General features: G+C 47.7%; 1 protein-coding gene across 6 annotated transcripts in view; it reads right to left on the reverse strand.

Moving 5' to 3' along the window:
* Positions 1-17,429, reverse strand: part of KIF13A (kinesin family member 13A) — a 758,668-nt gene that overhangs the window by 169,879 nt on the left and 571,360 nt on the right. For all 6 annotated transcript variants that reach the window (XM_085607091.1, XM_085607090.1, XM_085607089.1 and 3 more), the window contains 3 exons: positions 7,669-7,818; positions 6,774-6,938; positions 4,638-4,811 (listed from right to left, as the gene is read on the reverse strand). In XM_085607091.1, coding sequence (XP_085463217.1) covers positions 4,638-4,811; positions 6,774-6,938; positions 7,669-7,818 — 489 coding nt within the window. The remainder of the gene's footprint in view (positions 1-4,637; positions 4,812-6,773; positions 6,939-7,668; positions 7,819-17,429) is intronic.

A 17,429-nucleotide genomic window follows, 5' to 3' on the forward strand; every position in this document is an offset into this window, starting at 1 on the left:
GTATCCCGATGCTTTTCACCCTCCGACGTACGGATCTCCAGTACATGCGTGTTACACCGCGGATGTCGAGCTATCTCTGCTAATGCGCGACCCGGTCTCTCCCCCTCACAGTATCGTCGAGCGTGCCAGTGTTTACCTCTGAATTTGGCCTCTCTATCTGCTTCCGTTTCATATCGCGACAGCTTTTCTTTAAACTCCTCATAAATTGGGCCCATCAGTTTCCGAGCCATCCTAAATTCCAGCTCCTTAAGTTCTGTCTCCAGCTGCGTAAGCGCCCCTCGTATGTCTCTCAGCACACCGAAACTCTTTGAGATGTAATATCCCCGGACCGTCACCTTGAACGCCTCCCAGATGGTCGCCACACTGTCTACCGACCCTTTATTGCGTGGGAAGAACTCCGCAATTTCCTCCCCCAGCTCTGTTTTAAACAGTGGATCCAGAAGTGCCGTGGGCTGCATACACCAGGTCTGTGCGGCCCTACCATAACCCGGTACTGATATCTGAACCAGAACCGGACAATGATCCGAATAAGACCTCGGTAAATGCACAACTCTGCCTAAGTTGCCCACCAATCCGCGAGATAAAAAACAGTAATCAAGTCTGGCCCATGTGTTAGCATAGGCGGTAAAGTGCGTGCCCTCCCGGAGACCAGCATGCGCAAACCTCCAACTATCCATCAATCCCCCCTCCTCCAGTATACCCGCTAACGCATCCCGTGCACCTTTATTGTATTGGGGGCTGCCGTCGGACCTGTCCAACCCTGGGACCATAGCCACATTAAAGTCTCCTCCCCATATAATATGCATCGACCCCACACTCAGTATTCTACCCCAAAGCTGTGTGAAAAGGGTAGGGGAATCGACGTTAGGGCCATAACAATTCACTATTGTGACCGTGTCGGTGCCAAGCCTGCCCCATAACAAGACAAATCGCCCCTCTTTTATCCGTATGCTCACCCAGTGTCACAAATGGCACCGTTTTTTTAATTAAAATTACCGTGCCCCTGGCATACCCTGAATAGGAAGAGAAGCTGCGCACCGCCGCCCACCTACTAGCTAGGGCAGATGTAGAACGGGGGCTAAGATGCGTTTCCTGCAATAATGCGATCTGTACCTGATGCTGCTCTAAATAGGCCACCACCCTCCTACACTTTCTGGCATCGTTTAGCCCTCGCACATTCCATGATAAGACAGTAAGTTTTGTCATCCGTTCCGTATCAGCCATCAGTCAGCAATTGCACATAATCCAAATAGCCACATAACATAAAGCACATTCCCTCTTCCATGACCCCGTTGTTGTACCAAGAGTAGCCATAGCGACCATAGCATTGGGCTTTCATGAACATGCAAAGCAACATTCCAATAAGCGTCTCCTTCCACCCTCCTCTGTAGGCAAAAACCCCACAACTGTCCCAAGTGTCCCCTTCCCTTACCCAAACTCCAAACAACCGTCCCCACCCCTATCCCTGAGTACCCACCCCACTCCCACTGAAGCAAACCCCAACCTGCCAGCCATGTGCCCTCCCTTTCCCTCCCAGAATCGCCCCAAGAACTAGGGTTTATAGTCGCCCCCCACAACAAAACTAGTCTAGGCTATTTCCCTTCGGGGACCATATCTAGGTGGCACCACTAATTCCCCTCATCAGCGCCAAACCACAAAGTTACTCGTAGTCCGGCCAGGTGACCCAGAGGGGTGTCCGGCGCTATAATCATAGGCAACAACTGTATCACATCAGCAAACAGTACCATCCATAGCCCTTAGGATAAAAATAACCCAATACACACACGGAGTAGCAGCCCATGAGTCGGAGGTCCCAGCAATTCCACCCCCCTCCCCATGCTCCCATCAGGAAGGAACAGTCTGGATGCCAATCACAGTGCAATGTCTGGTCTCAGCTGAGAGCACCATTCTCAACTCTCGTGCAGCATCCTCGTATATCCCAGAAGCAGTTGCATACGAACAGTGTGTACCCTACTCACTGTTCACTGTCCGGCATCTCCCCTTGCAGTGTATCCAGCTCCTCCTCCGCCCCCTCAGTAGGCTTGTGAGCACGCTTATACTGTTTGATAAAATCCTCTACTTGCTGGGGATTCGTGAAATTTTTTTGCCTCCCCTGGTACGTGACTCTCAAACGAGCCGGGTAGAGCAATGCATAGTCCATTTGCATGTTGTGCAGCTTGGCCTTTACAGCTATAAATTTCCTGCGCTCCTCTTGTACCATCGGGGTGAAATCAGGGTACAACGTAAAAGAATTTCCATCGTATACCAGTGATTGCTTGCTGCGAGCTGCCCGAAGAGCCGCGTCCCGGTCCCGGTAGTTCAACAGCCGGGCTATGATGGGCCTGGGGGGCGTACCTGGTTTTGGCCTGGGACCCAGGGTGCGATGCGCTCTTTCCACTATGAATTGGGAGGAAAACACTTCAGAACCAATTGCCGCCAAGAACATCTTCTCAACGTACTCCTCCATTTTGCCCACGTTGGTCGTCTCCGGAATACCTACTATGCGGACATTATTACGTCTACTTCTCGCTTCCAAGTCCTCATTTTTAGACGAAATAACTCGCAGCAGGTTGTCCATTCTGGATAGCTGCGAAGTGTGCTGTATCATAGTGTCCTCCGAATCCGATATCTGGTGTTCTGCTCCCTTCAGACGTTCCTCGTGTGCGTCCAGTTTCTGAACCACGGCCTCCATACGCGATGACATCCTATCAACTTTATCAGCAATTGTCGCAAACCCTTGACGCATCTCGCGCAATACCTCCTGTAGGTTAGTTGCCGCCTCCGGTGAATCCCCCGCGGCGCCGCTCGCTCCGGCCGGGTTGTGTTGACCCTCCACTGGTTTGGTCGGCTTCTTGCTGGTGTCAAACGTGAGCTTGGGCTGTCTCGCGTCCTGCCTGCCCATCGCGCTCAGCTTTCAGTGCAATCTAGCACTCCTGGAACTAGAGCACTCTCCAATTTCACAGCCCGCAGACCCAATTCGGCACAAGTAGCAGTTCGTGGTGGGGGAAGGAAAGAGGCCGCCCCGATAGCAGACAACAGGCCCCCAGTCTCGAGCTGCAGTGCTTCAGGCCAGGGAAGGCGTTGCACTCTCCCCCCCTCAGTGGCGTCGATTCCCAGGGCAGTACACTCTGCTTGGGCCACCTGTAGACCCAATAACAGTGGGGGGGGGGGCGGAGGGGGGGGGGGAAACGCCTCCGCCTCCTTTACCAACCCGGCACCGCACAGCCCCTGTATCCTCCCGGCTCTGTTATCCAGCTCCGACCATCCAGCGCGATCAATCCAAGGTGCCAGTGCCCTGCACAGCACACCCAGCCCTTCAGCCAGCCCTAAGGAATCCCTCATGCGCCCTCACCAGCGCAGCCCAACCCACTCCACCAGCACACCAGACAGCGCTATTGCGGGCCTTGTTGATCTTCCGGGGGGGGGGGGGGGGGGGGGGGAGTACAATCCTCGATGGGCCAGCCACCCCAGCAGCAGTGTAGAGTTCCACTAGTTCCTTATCGCCACGTGGTCCCCTTCACCACTTCACCGGGCCTCCAGCGCCGCTGCCCCACACATTCTCAGCTCGATCCCGTACGAAGCGCCACCCCCTCGCGGGGGGTCACGTCAGTACCCCGCAGCCCTAGTCCCAGGAGGGGGGATCAAGGTCTCACTCCCCTAACCGGGCCGGCGGGAAAGCAGCTCACCACCTTTGTCGTGCCTCGCACCAGCAGCAGTCAGGGCCGTTCAGTTCCCGGGCAGCCTCGTCCTTTCCCAGCAGCCGCCCCCGGCTCACCAATCTCAGCCGATGCCGTGAGGGGAGGGAAGCCTGGCCTCTGTAACCCCCAATCGTGTCCTCTGCAGCTGCCCAGTGCTCCACGTGCGTCTCCGGTTTGACTGCGGAGCGCGCGTTGCTCACCTCGCATATCCCGGAGGCCTGCAATCTGATCCAACGCCACGGCCTCGCCTGGAAGTCGCAGCCCACAAATCTCCTCACTGCCACCAGCCTTCCTGTACGCCGGATCTTCCGAGGCGCCTCTCTCCCGCTGCGGCGCCTCGATGATGCTCAAACGCAGACAGCAGTCGCCGAGCCTTGCCCCAAAGCTCCGTGCGTAGTTACAGCACCAGATGTCGCCCACTTCAGGATATTTTAACGGATAATGGTCGCCGGACTGCGGGAGCCCTACTCGAAGGCTGCCATTCGCTAGCGCGCCACCTAGCGTCCCCATCGTGACCAAAGACTTCTTCCGAAGACAACAACAACCTGCAAGCATCCGAGCCCAACACCAGATGGCGATCTATCCTAAGTGTGTGATCTGCAGCTCATATGCCTCGAACATAACAGTTTAACAATCAAGTTCATTTGGTCAAGGTCAAATCCCTGAGAATAGAGTCAAACTATTCAAAATGTACTGCGATTGATAAGCAAGCAGAGATGTCTAGTACACTATAAAATGACCAAAACAATGTGTATTTGAGCGAGAGTGTGTGTGGGTCTATATATGACACACCCTACTTGTATCCAGCTACAATGACTTTTTAAATTACTTTCCTCTACAAGGTGTAGCTGCAGACAACTTCAGAGAATTGTGAAGTTAACAAACTTGCATTCTTCCTCCATATCACATTTTACAAAATCTTAAAAGTATACTCTTTACTTTAGACTGAGCAAATTTCACTGTGAACTGGGCTTCCTTGCTCCAAGGTGAAGGCATGTCAGGGTTCACCATTGGTGGTGCTACTGTAGGTTCGCACTGGTCCCAGAACGTGTACTGACAGAAGACAAAGTTGGAGAGGTTCAGTGGCAACCCAGTGGCTTCTTTTATTTTCACCTTAAAAACAAATAGAGTAAATGTTATACATTGTTTGACAATTATCTTCTCTAGTTTCATTTTCTAAATGTCATACTGAATTGAATTTTTGATAAACAAATACAAGTATAGATTTACCTTGTCTAAAAACATAATTTATACTAAACACCTTCCCAGCACAGGGTCTTCTTTACAGTGCCATGCCTATTTAAAATAGCCCTTTAAATCAAAGGCAGGCTTGTGGAAGACAAAGATAAGTACTTTTTTTTAGCATACACTTCTGCATGGGTATTTCCCATTTCTGCAACACAAAAAGATGATGGACGGAATGCTGAACATTGTCAAATATTCACCTTTAGTCACAGATCTGGGTTAAATCCATAATGATTTTGCTCACCATGCCACCCCAGTCTGGACCCAGCCATATGCAAATCAGTCTTGACCCTGCTCCCCACTGGAACAGTCCAGCCCAAACAGCCACGCCAGGTCCTCCCTGTACCTGTACCAGAAAACAAGCATCCTGGCACGGGTTTTGGGGTATCACTCCTCATTCGCCAGGCTAGCTTGAATCCAGTGGCATAGCGAGCACAAGACCCACATCTGGGCATACCCTTCCCACTTAGGGCGACTATAGCAACACAGAGATGATGGATGGAAAGCTGAAAATTGTCAAACATTCACCCCAGTCACAGATCTGAGTTAAATCCATTGTTTTTTAGCTCACCATGACACCTCAGTTTGGACCCAGCCATATGCAAATCAGTCTTGACCCTGCTCCACTTGGTAACAGTCTAACCTGGCTAGCTTGAATACAGTGGTCCAGATTTTTGTACTGGGTGGGCGTGGGTCCCGTGCTCAGTGTCACTTTACTGCTGGAGGAACTGGAGGTTGTGCTCCCCTCAGTGGTCTTATCCTTCCTACATATGTACTAGTACTTCAAAGGTCAATCAGGCTATGACTAAATCCCTCAAAGAAACACAAAACATACAAAAGTGTTCCTTGGAAGACTGAGGATTATGGCGCACCTGGCGGTTTTCATTTTTGTTTAGATCTTCCATTATCTCTAGCTGCCTGTTACCCTCCTATTACTTATTTTTGCAGTCATGTGAAGATCTTTGGTTCTCCGCGTTTTAGGCCTTTAACCACATTGTAAATTCATACTTTTCCCATTTTTATTTAAAAAGCTTCAGAGCATTTCGACCTTGTCTCTTAAGTGGTGTTATCTGACATTACCATGAAATCTAGCTAACACTAATAACCCCTTATGGCATAGTGAATAAGGTTTAAAAATTGCATAGTTGACATCTTCGAAAACTAATTGAGAAGTCAGAATATGAGAATTAATTAGGTAGGACCTCTTCAACTGAATTCCAAACTTTAAAAGCAACATTTGGTGCTGACAGAAAAGGAACTCGCCAGAGCAGGCATGTACCCTTAAGTAGCAATGCAAATATCATACTTTGATCAAATAGTATCCTTTTGGAAATCTCTAATTATCGCTGAAATGGGAAAGTAAATAACTTCCACAAAATGAGATCGGTAGCTGTCGCTGCTCAACCTGATCTGACCCATTTTTTGCATCAATTACACCGTTCATGCCCGTCTGGATGTTACAAGTTATTCTCCCTTTCAATCATTTCATATAAAAATTAACATATTTCAAAATACATAATTATGCATGTAGGATCGTAATTAAGTGGAAATGCTTGAAAATAAAAATAAAAAAGCTCAACAAAGATTGAAAAAGCATCTTAATGCAAAATCTTTCTTCGCTCGCCTTTAAAATATCAATCAAATTTTTGCCTGTAAACCAATTTACCATGTCCTTAGTCCTGCTTGCTGGAAATGACCATCATTATTAGGGTTGCAGAAATAAGAAACCCTGATGATAAAGTATGGTGGATTGCTCATTTGCTTGTAAATCATTATCCTTTGCTGCAGTATAAAAAAATAAGTGGAAATTATAAATTATTTTGTACTGACCCGACAGGTCAACTTTTTTGCACGATAGACAATTTCTCCATTGTTGTCCATAACTTCAAGACTTCCGCTCTCACTGGAATTCTCAGAAGAGTCATCGTCTCCGACCAAACACTCAGGGACAGCACCTGTGACGCGCATTACCTCTACATGAAGTCGGCCTGCGACCTAGAATGTACAAAGACATACATTTTAAAATACTTTTTAAATAATAATATTAACCAATGATTTTGTTTACAGCATTAAGGACCAAAGCAGATGAGTGAGCACAGATTTTCTTTTTTTAAGCGAATCAAATTCAAGAGATATTTAGCAGGATGCAGCAGAATGGTAAGCAATTTTGGAGAATCGTTCCTACTATTTGTACACATACAAGGTTATGAAGGGACTAAACTACTTTATTCACAAATTATTTTAACATACTTTTCCAAAGGAACTTTTTCACCCTGACTTTTAACTTGTGCTCTCTTAGCCCTGCCCAACAATTTGAGCCCTTCCAGTAAAAGAGTTATTGACAATCAAGAGTCTGTGCAGCCCAAAAGATCATCATAATGTTTAGTATTAAAAAAATATTTCCTTCTATAGCGACACAAAATAAATGTGTATGTGCTTTCGAAGGGGTGAAAATTTTGTCGTGGCTCAAAATTAGTTCATCGTCCACGGTAAGAGATGATTTTCCTTGCAACATATTGTTAACTTTGTTAAATAAAGACATGAGAGAACTAGGCGCTGATATCTAAAACGAAAGCAGGTGAACATACTCTTAGGCAAATCTCATTTTAACATCAGCTGAAAACTTGTTCAACAGATCACCTTGGTTGCTTGCTGAAGATATGCATTTACTTTATTTCAATGTGTGTGGTCGGTAAGAAATTCACTTTGTCAGTCTGAAATTTACCTCGCCTTGCTGACTGATAATAGGCACGGCATACACCAATTTAACATCATAGAAAAGGCACTCCAAGAAAACATTTGCTACACCAATTAGGTTGTGGTTCTCTTGCGCTTCATAGAATGGATCCCCTTTCTTGGCAGCAGGTCTCCTATTCTGAAATATGAAAAGAGGTATACACAATGAATTAAAGTCTCCAACAATATGCTTGAAAATAGCTGCTTAACAAAAGGGCATAAACAATTAAAGTAATATAAAACTTCTGTATGTGTGTGTATGATTTGTATGTGCACAGAAAGTAACAATTATTTGAACAATAATATTAATAAGAAGACATGCACCCTGCATTTTCCAGGATATCTTCAAATAACGGACCATACAGAACTAAAAGCATTACTTTTCTCTGTTGCCCAAACGAAAGGGGCACACCCGAGGTTAACAGAAGTAAAATACAATTCTTTCCTCATCCAAAGATGAAAGGAATTAGGAGAAGCCCAATGCGTACAAGGTTCCTAAAGGTGGGAAGTGCTCACAAGACTAGTGGGTGGCATCTTTTTGGCAGCCCTATTTTGCCACCATCCTGTTTAAAGATAGTATGATCCATTTGAAAGACATTTCTGATAGTTTGATGATGTGTTAGAAACATACACCAAGTAGGGGCATCCATTGTTGTATACAAGTATCGGTCCTAGTAGACAGAAACCCAATATTAGTTGAGTTATGCCCCCGCCATACAGCAAGACCTGCCGAAAGCCTGTATTAGGGTTTCCTTGCTGCTCAGTTTCATTGAACTACTTCACCTCAATGCAGCTCACTGATGGCTTGTTTGGAGCCCACCTCTCGGCTTCACCAGGCTCACCAGAAGAGGAAAGCAGGAACCAACACTTGGGTATGCAGGAGCCCTCACTTGGGTATACAGCAACCTATCCATAGCAAGTAGGGTTAATAATCTACAATACCATTGGGAAATTGAGGACATATCAGTCTGTTTCCAGTTGAAGACAATAACTGTTTTTTACAGCTCCAAGACATCCCTTCACTAGGAACCACTCCTATTGAGTGAGGCCATCTTATACCTCTAGTCTATCCCCCAAGACCATTATATCCGGTTCCAGCAGTTTGGGCTATCCCAACAACTTTTTAAAGCTCTTGGCCACCTCAGCCCAAACATTGCTTTAACCTGGGACACATCCCCTCCAAAACTGTGGGCTCATATTGGGGTCGATGCGGTGCAAGCGTGATGGGATATAGTATCTCCCATATAAGATCTTAGAATCTATTCCCCTTCCCTTGACATAGGAGCAACCATGCATATCCCAAACTAACAGATCCCAACATTTCTGCATGATCTGCTCAACCAGTGCCCTCACCCATTCCACCATATGTCCCTATTTAGGACACGCATCAGTGCTCAGCAATATAGAGTAAAGGTTAGAAATCACCCCATTAGAGTCTATTAATATGGAAACACTGTTTCCAGTTGGGTTCCATCTCTAGTGGCAGCTTGCTTTACTTTAGGTTTTAACCCATATGAAGCTCCATACTTACTGGTGTATTTGGGATAAAAAGGGCTTTCTGATGCAACTAAGCAGTTGCTGAAAAACACAATGGACTCTTGGCAGAAGGATTATCCTAACTGCATTTATCGTCCCCGACCGTAGTGTAAACCAATTTAACATATTGAATTATTATTTGAGTTGGATGGTAGTACAAGTAATAAAGTCACCAATTTGTTAGGTCCAGGCAAAGGTTTCAATAATTTACATCTGAGCTTAACCATTGGTAGCTATGGCACGCAGCAGCCTGGCTTAACTTAAAAGAAATATGCAAATCTTTTAAGTTCTTTAAAACAAAAGTAACAAAAAAACCTCAATAATAAAAATCTCACACCAAAATATAAATATAGAGCAAAATTAAATAAACATGACACAAAAAAAAATCAAATAAGGGGAACAAGAGATATGAATTTTTAAATATTTCAAAGAAAAGGCAGCAAGAAAAAGTAAAGCATCAATCAGTAACTACTGTTAGTTGGCGACTGGGATCTAGGCATGATTTTAGGCTGATTGAGTGTGTGTCGGAAACATCAAGCAGGTTTTTCCTGGGGTAAGATTTTACCTTCTGACTCAGTCTCTGAAATGGAAATCAAAGTCCTCCAGCAGGGCAAGGCAGCAGACTGTATCTGGCAAAGTCCCTTTAAAATCAAATAGCTGTTGAGCGAGTTCAGGCTGAAACCGTTGGTTCTGGGAGGAACAACTTTAAGAGGGAAAAGTCAAATTTTGCTCCAAGGAAGTCCTCATCAGTCGGACACCTTCTGTCGGTCAAGATCTCTCCCTTCAGACTTGGATCCTTCAGCCAGGCAATACAGCAGGATGTATTCTGAAAGGTCACACTGAAGTTAGATTGGCTTGCAGCAAGAGCCTGCTGAACTGGATTTACGGGTGGCAAAAATCTAAGTGGGACAGCGAGATCTTAGTCCTCCATAGTTCAGAATGGTCAAAGTTTTTCTAAGTCCAATTTTTTAATAGATTTAAGAATAAGTCCTACTTGTCACTACTAAGGCTCACGTGACCTTAGGGACAGCACTTTGGGGGTCAGGAATCCCTCCAGCAGAGGCCAACAGCAGGGTCCAGTCATCTTCGAGTTGTTGCTGGTCTCATCAGGAAATAAGCCTATTGCAGCTTTTAGTGTCCCTGTAGCCACTAAGGAGGTCAACCAACTGCTCATTGAAGTCCATATCTTTGTTCTCGGTACAAGTGGGAGAAGGTCCAGCCCTCCAGGGCTGTTCACAGGTCTCAAACAGCAGATTTGGTCCTCTTCTGTTCTTCTGCATGTCCAGAAAGTGTTATGAGGGGCTGGTGGTGAGGTCCATCTTTATACAGTTCAGTAGCAAATGGGTGTGGATGACTCCTGGACAAACCCTAACCAATGAGGGAAAAGGTCCTTGGCCAACCATACCCACTTTTACAGGACATCCTGTTAGCCATACTGCAAACTATTCCAGAGTGCACTAGTCTAAGGGAAATCCTCAATAGCACAGCCCTTCTTCCCTAGGAGGAAGCTTGTGTGCCAGGCAAGGGATTGTTCACAGAAATTAGCGACCCCTTTCTCCTAAGCTACACCAAACTTGTTCTGGGACATGACCCAATTAGCTACACTGGCCTAAAGAAGAAAGGCTTTCCCTTCCTCAGGCTTCGCCTTATGCTAAACTATGAATGGGTAGACTTCATATCTGTCCCTTGCAAGTAATGACGTTCCTGGAATCTCTCTAGCTGCTCTTCCTGAGCTGATATGGATTATGTGACCCACACTGAGCCAATCCTATCACCAGGTCTACGCCACTGCCCCGCTCTGACAGCAGTTTTCATACCCCATTAAGGTCGAGCCCAGACAGGGCAGCTGCTAGTTGGCTGATGCAAATGAACCTCCAGAAGCTTATGGAAGGGACAAAAATTTGGAAAGTTACCTTTTCTACATATTTATTAACTGAGGATATATTAAACATAGTGGCTGTACTACTATTCTAGCTTGTCCCAAACCAGAGTTAGCAGAATTAATATTTTAATCTGTACTCTACATATCCCACTTTTAAGTACCATGCACCTTACATTGCGCGCAACAGGGCCTACATAGGGTGACTTATTATTATTTAAAAAGTATGGTTTAATGGCATAAATGCTAAATGTTATGAATGTGGATTGTTTATCATGGGATGTGACAACAATATTACTGCTTTGTTATTTGATGTGTGCAATGCTTTATTTTGAACATGCAAAACAAAATAAAAAGGTTAAATAAAGGAAGTGTTTTCTCCTGTCAAATGGCTTATTTTGACAGGTAGTGCTGCAGGTGTAATCTGGAGCAATCAGGCTACTTTGGTTGCCCTGAAGCCAGATTTTCCATGTACTATGGCCTTACAGGAGAGTTAACTATGCCAAATAGGAATTAGCCAATGTTTACATGTGTTAGGGGTCAGAGAACATCCACTGAACAGCAGTGCCTCAGTGTGCCGATTCTAAATACCATCAAACAAATTTAGTCGAAAATGGGGATGACCATGCAAAAAAGGGCAATTTTTCACAGCCCCTTAGAGCCACACAACTAAATTCATTCTAATTTCTGTTATAAAGGGGGGGGGCTAAGTTCTCCTGGAACAAAGGCACAATTTTGGGTTCAATCATTATGCTTAATTATCTTAAGTAGTACTTTGTCTATCGAAAAGGATATGTTTGTTCTAGGTGGGGTGCTTGTTTAGGCTGAGGGAGAAATTAAGGTTTTCAGACTTATCTAAATACATTTTGTAGTCAGAAACAATTTCAAATAGTGAATGAAATCTGGCATGGTTGAGGCAGGAGGCCCCGAAGGAACGCAAATCATTTTTTTTTTTTTAACTTTGTTTTTATTGTTTTAGTTAACAAATAACATCTTTACATCCATATATCAAATCGCGAATAATTCCCAAATCCGTCAAGCTCCCCAACAGCCTAGCTAGTAGTGCCTTCCCACCCCTGCTCCCCCCCCTCCCCTTCCAGTGTGCTCCGCTCCGTATACCATGTTGCAGTCTGCCCAATTCTTATGGGTATCACAAAGGTGCCTTCTCTATCGTACGGCCTCCCCCCCCCAATTTGCCTGACGCTTCCCTGTCTAGTGCTCTTCCTGGTCTCGCGCTCCCCCCACTGCTCCCTGTGATCCGCCATCCAAAAGAGCTGGGTCATCCTGCAAGTCTCTGGCAGGCCTCCGCAGCGCCTCCACCAACGCCTCCCAGCATTACCTCATTCTGCGACCTATGCGCCAGCCTCAGTTTAGTTGCACTTTCGCTCACCGCCCACTTAAGAAATTCGTGTTTCCATCTCCGGACTCTAGGTCCCTGACTGTGTTTCCAATGGCTGGTTATTTCCCGTTTAGCTATTAGCAGACCCAGATCAATAAATCTGCTGGTCACCTTGTTATGTTTTGTGTGCGGGTACCAATGCAGCAAGCTCACCCCCATATCCTTGTTAAGTGTTCGCTCTGTAACCACTTCCAACTCTGTGAATACTTCTCTCCAATACCCAATCAGATGCGGGCAGGACCAGAACATATGCCGAAAATCCGCCTCCACACTCCCACACCTAGGGCAGCTAGCATTATCCACCTTGAAAATCCGCTGGATGTGCGTCGGGGTCATATATGCCCTGTGGAGCACATAGAATTGTATGAGCTGAAACCTAGCATTCCTTGTAACCTTCCACGCCCTCTCCACTAATTTGGGCCAGGTAGCTTCCGGGATGTCCCTCTAGGTCCCTCTCCCACTTCCCCTTGAGTCAGTCCAGCGGTTGCCTCCCTTCCTGCTCCATCCTCTTGTTAAGGCACGTGACGGCCTTGATTGTGCCCGCAGCCATGGCCACATACTGACACACCAACGACGTTGCCGGTTCCGTCAACCCCATCTTCCACCTGCGTTGTATCCCAGCTACCAGCGCTGCGTGCAATAAGTAGTGCCCCCGCGGCAAGTCATATCTATCTTGTAGGTTGGAGAATGGCAGTAGCGCACCGTCCTCATAGAGGTCGCCCACCATAAACACTCCCCTCTCCTCCCACTCCCCCAGAGCCGACCAATCGCCTCTGTGGGGCAATGCCGTGCACGCTCCGAGCGGGAGCTCCGGTGCATAAGGGCTCGCTACTCCATGCTTTTTATGACACCTGAGCCAGCATCGCTGTAATGTTCTCTCCTCGCTAGTAATAGTGTCTTTACGCAGTTTCTGCCCCAGCAGGATATAATATATCACATGTCGCGGTATCCAGCAGTCATTGCCTGGGTGGGGTCCCCGAAACGTCTCCGCCACCGCCTGCGTAAGCCACTGTAGTTGGGCCGCCAGATAATAACGCTCGAAATCAGGTACTGCCCATCCCCCTGCCGCTCTGGGGCGCATCATAATATCCATGGCAACCCGTCTCCTACTGTTCCCCCATATAAAGCCGCCCGCCAGCGCTTTCAATTGCCGAAAGACCGCCCCAGGAATCCATACCGGGAGGGTCCTAAAATAATATAACAATCGCGGTAACACTACCATTTTTAACAAGGCCACCCTCCCAGCCACCGATAACCTCAAGGCGGACCAAAACTCCATACTCCCCTTAATGCCGCGGATGGCCCTGCCTATGTTACCTTCCAGGAGCCCGTCATGCGTGTGGTAAATGTGAACTCCCAAATAAGGCAGGCACTGCGCCTCCCAGCGGAGCCCCCGCCCCTGGGGCAGCGCCGGCAAGCCCGGCCCCACCGGGAATATACAAGTTTTCTGCCAATTGACCCTCAGCCCAGATCTTCTTCCATATCCTGTCAGCAACTGCTTCGCCGCCTCCAGCTCCCCCCCCCCCGGTATCCTTCAAAAACAATAAGAGGTCATCCGCATACAACGAGATGTAGTGCACATCTCCCTGTAATGTTAGGCCCCGGTACTGCTCCCCTGTTCTTGCCAACATCGCTAACGGCTCTATCGCTATCGCAAACAACAGTGGTGAGAGAGAGCAGCCCTGTCTCGTCCCACGCTCTACTGTATATGCTCTAGAAATTGTCTTGCCCGTCCGTACTCTGGCTGTGGCCCCAGTATAAAGAATCTTAGTCCATTGTATGTAGTTGTCTCCCAGTCCCATTTTCCCCATCACAAAATGTAGGAAAGGCCATTCCAGGCTGTCAAAGGCCTTTTCAATGTCTACGGCCAGCACCGCTGCCCCCGTCGTCGTGTCTCGCTGCTCCTCTAGGATACGCAGAAGACGCCTAATATTACCGGCCGTATTCCTTTTGGGGATAAACCCCCCCTAAACCCTGTGGACCAGAGAGGTCATGTAAGGAAGCAATCGCTTTGCCAGTATCCCACTCAGAATTTTATAATCCACCTTTAGCATTGATAACGGCCGATATGCTGCTAGCTCAACGGAGTCTTTGCCTGGTTTTAGGAGGGGGATTATAATGGCCTCCCTAGCGGAGGCCGGCAGCGCCCCCGCCCTCCAGGCCTGTTTATACAACGTCTGTAGCCGGGGCGCTAATATATCCACAAACGTGGCATAAAATTCGATTGGCAACCCATCTACTCCCGGTGTTTTGTTTCGGGCCATGTGTTTGATCGCCAATCGGATTTCCCCTAAGGTTATCTCCTGTCCCAATAGTATGGCCTGTTCCTCTTCCACTTGGGGCCACTCCAGCCCAGCAAAATAATTCTCCATATCTACCGCATCAGTCACTCCCTGGCTACGATACAGCTCTGCATAATAACTGGCGAACATCTCATTTATCCCCCTTTGGGTGTATTCCATCGTGGCGGCCGTAGTTCGGAGCCCCAATATTGGTGCTCCCCTGGTCTCCGGAGCAATGAGGCGCGCTAAAAGCCTACCTCTTTTATCCCCCTCATCATGCATTCTTGCTGTGTATGCTTTATAATCAAACGCCCTAAGCCTTTCAACCTGCCGCGCTACCTCTTCCCTCGCTCCCACCACCTCGTCCTGAGCCGTCGCCGCTGCATGGCTCCGCTTCTCCGCTTCCCGCAACCGTTCATCCACCCTCTGAACATCATCTAGCAATGTTTTCCGCACCCCCACCTTCTTAGAAATGCAGAGCCCACGAACTACTACCTTGAAAGCCTCCCATTCTGTTGCTACACTCGACGTTGAAGGAACGCAAATCATCACCTGGATAAACAGTTTCCTTATGCTCATCTGCCTCAAACTGAATCTTTTTGATGCTCAGGGATTTTTAATTTGGCATGCTAGAGCTCTATAACTAAGGTGTAAAGTGAGCCCCCCCCCCACGATCTTGTGCCCCTGTGAAGTCCAAATGATTGCAACAGCTCAACATCTAAAACTAACCTTGCCATGGGAGTTAAATAGTTTGCCAGGATCAGGCCACATAATCTTGGGCCAAAGACCAACCCTTACAAGGAATATCTCAATTCTATGTCTGGACCCGGAGGTGAGGATTAGGCTTTACTTCCTTCGCTTTAATCAAAATGTAAAACTCCAGCAGCCATTTCATTAAAGACAAGTTAATAAAAAACTACATTTCCCATGAACAGTAGGGAAAATTAACACAAAGAAAGTCCATCCAATAATGTGTCAGTCTGCCGTAGAACATCCTGTGTAGCCCTTCTAGCCTCCTCTTTCTTCGCTGCTCCAGCAGCAACACAGATAAGTCTTGGTTCCTTTTGATCTTTTATTTTTATCTAACATGATAATTTGGTCTTTGCAGGCACCGCAGGAGCTCTGAATTGATCCTACACAGTCGCCGTTCAACGTATTTTGTTCAATTGTGGTTTGTTGTTGCGCCGCAGGAGCTCCTCGCTCTTACGCGGCCGCCTTTGATTAGGCTCGCTCAAGCGCGGTGCGGTCTTCCAACCGACAGAGGGTCCGCGCTTCGTCAATTTCGGGCAGTTTCTCCACTTGTCATTGCGGAGTGTTCCATCTGCGGCATCACACACGGGGGAAGTCTTGTCAGTTACCGCTGTAGACGAGCAGTCTATTTATAGCCCCACATGCGAGTCCACTGATTAAAACTCACCGCTCGCGCTGCTCTATACGGGGAATCCCTATTTAGCAAACTGGCGCCTGAAGGGATGACACCCTATGGGATAAGACATTATTGGCAGAAGGAACACCCCAGGCGCTCGATAACCCCTCGGAACTTCAGGGGGCAGTCCCATTGTGTTGAATTGGTATTTACCAGATATATCCCTCAGTTTGTGTGTGGGAGTGCTGCTCCCTTGTGTAAATGGACTCAATGGATTATGATGAAACTGGGGAATATATGGAGGAGGAGAAGGACGTTACTTACCTTCCCATAGATGACTAGTTCTGTGAGGTGATGGGCGCCTCCCTCCTCATGGCTGTCTCTGAGGTGGTAGCCCCCCTGAAGAGGAGACTGGCGGCACTTCAGGCACAGTGCCAGCAACCCCTCAAACCGAAGGAAGATATTAACGGGCCCCCGGCCCACCTACCTCCAGGGCAGGTAATGGCTCAACCGGCTACCCCAACCCAGAACGTAGACAAACGCAAGCGCGCGGACCACCCTGGGGTTGATATCGACACACGTGTGCGCCTCAAGAGGGCTTTTCTGGATGCTCAACTTAAACCAGAACCCCACACACCAGGTCCATCGGGAACAGTCCCACTGACCCCACCACAGGCGGACCAAGGGGAGGGAGATGATTCCCCCAACACATCATATGGGGACACGCACAGTTCTAGACCGTAGCAGCTGACGATCATCCGCCCGGGAGGGTCAGACCTCCCTGTAGACACAGGACTCACGGCGCAAGGGGATTTGCTGGACGCAGATGAACTCCTACGCCTGAGATCCATGGACTGGTGCCCCTCGCCCAAGGTGGCGGCCTACATAGCCAGCCGCCTGTGAAAGCCCCTAGACAAGGAAGTGAGAGGTTGTCTGAAGGCAGAATGCCCCTGGCCTTCCTTGGAGCGGAAAGTGGCTACCATACTAAAAATAGAGCCAAAAAATGGCCACTTTCCTCGCCAAGTTTGTCCGTGACCCCATAAAGGGTATCGACCGGTCCTGGTGTTCATGTCAGGATATACTCCTGGACGTCGCCGGTCCATTGGAAAAAATTATGGACATGAGTGGGGAGGACGCCAAAGCCTCTGGTTTCCTCATATCCCCAGAAGTGCTATCCAACTGGGCACAAAGGGCCATTATCTTCCTGGGGAGCGTGAAATACGCAAACTCTACAGAGAAAATTAGGACACTTCTCATCAAAATCGATCCCAAATTGGGAGTACTTTCT

Source organism: Triturus cristatus, chromosome 5_2, assembly GCF_964204655.1.
Source record: "Triturus cristatus chromosome 5_2, aTriCri1.1, whole genome shotgun sequence".
Classification (NCBI taxonomy): domain Eukaryota; kingdom Metazoa; phylum Chordata; class Amphibia; order Caudata; family Salamandridae; genus Triturus; species Triturus cristatus.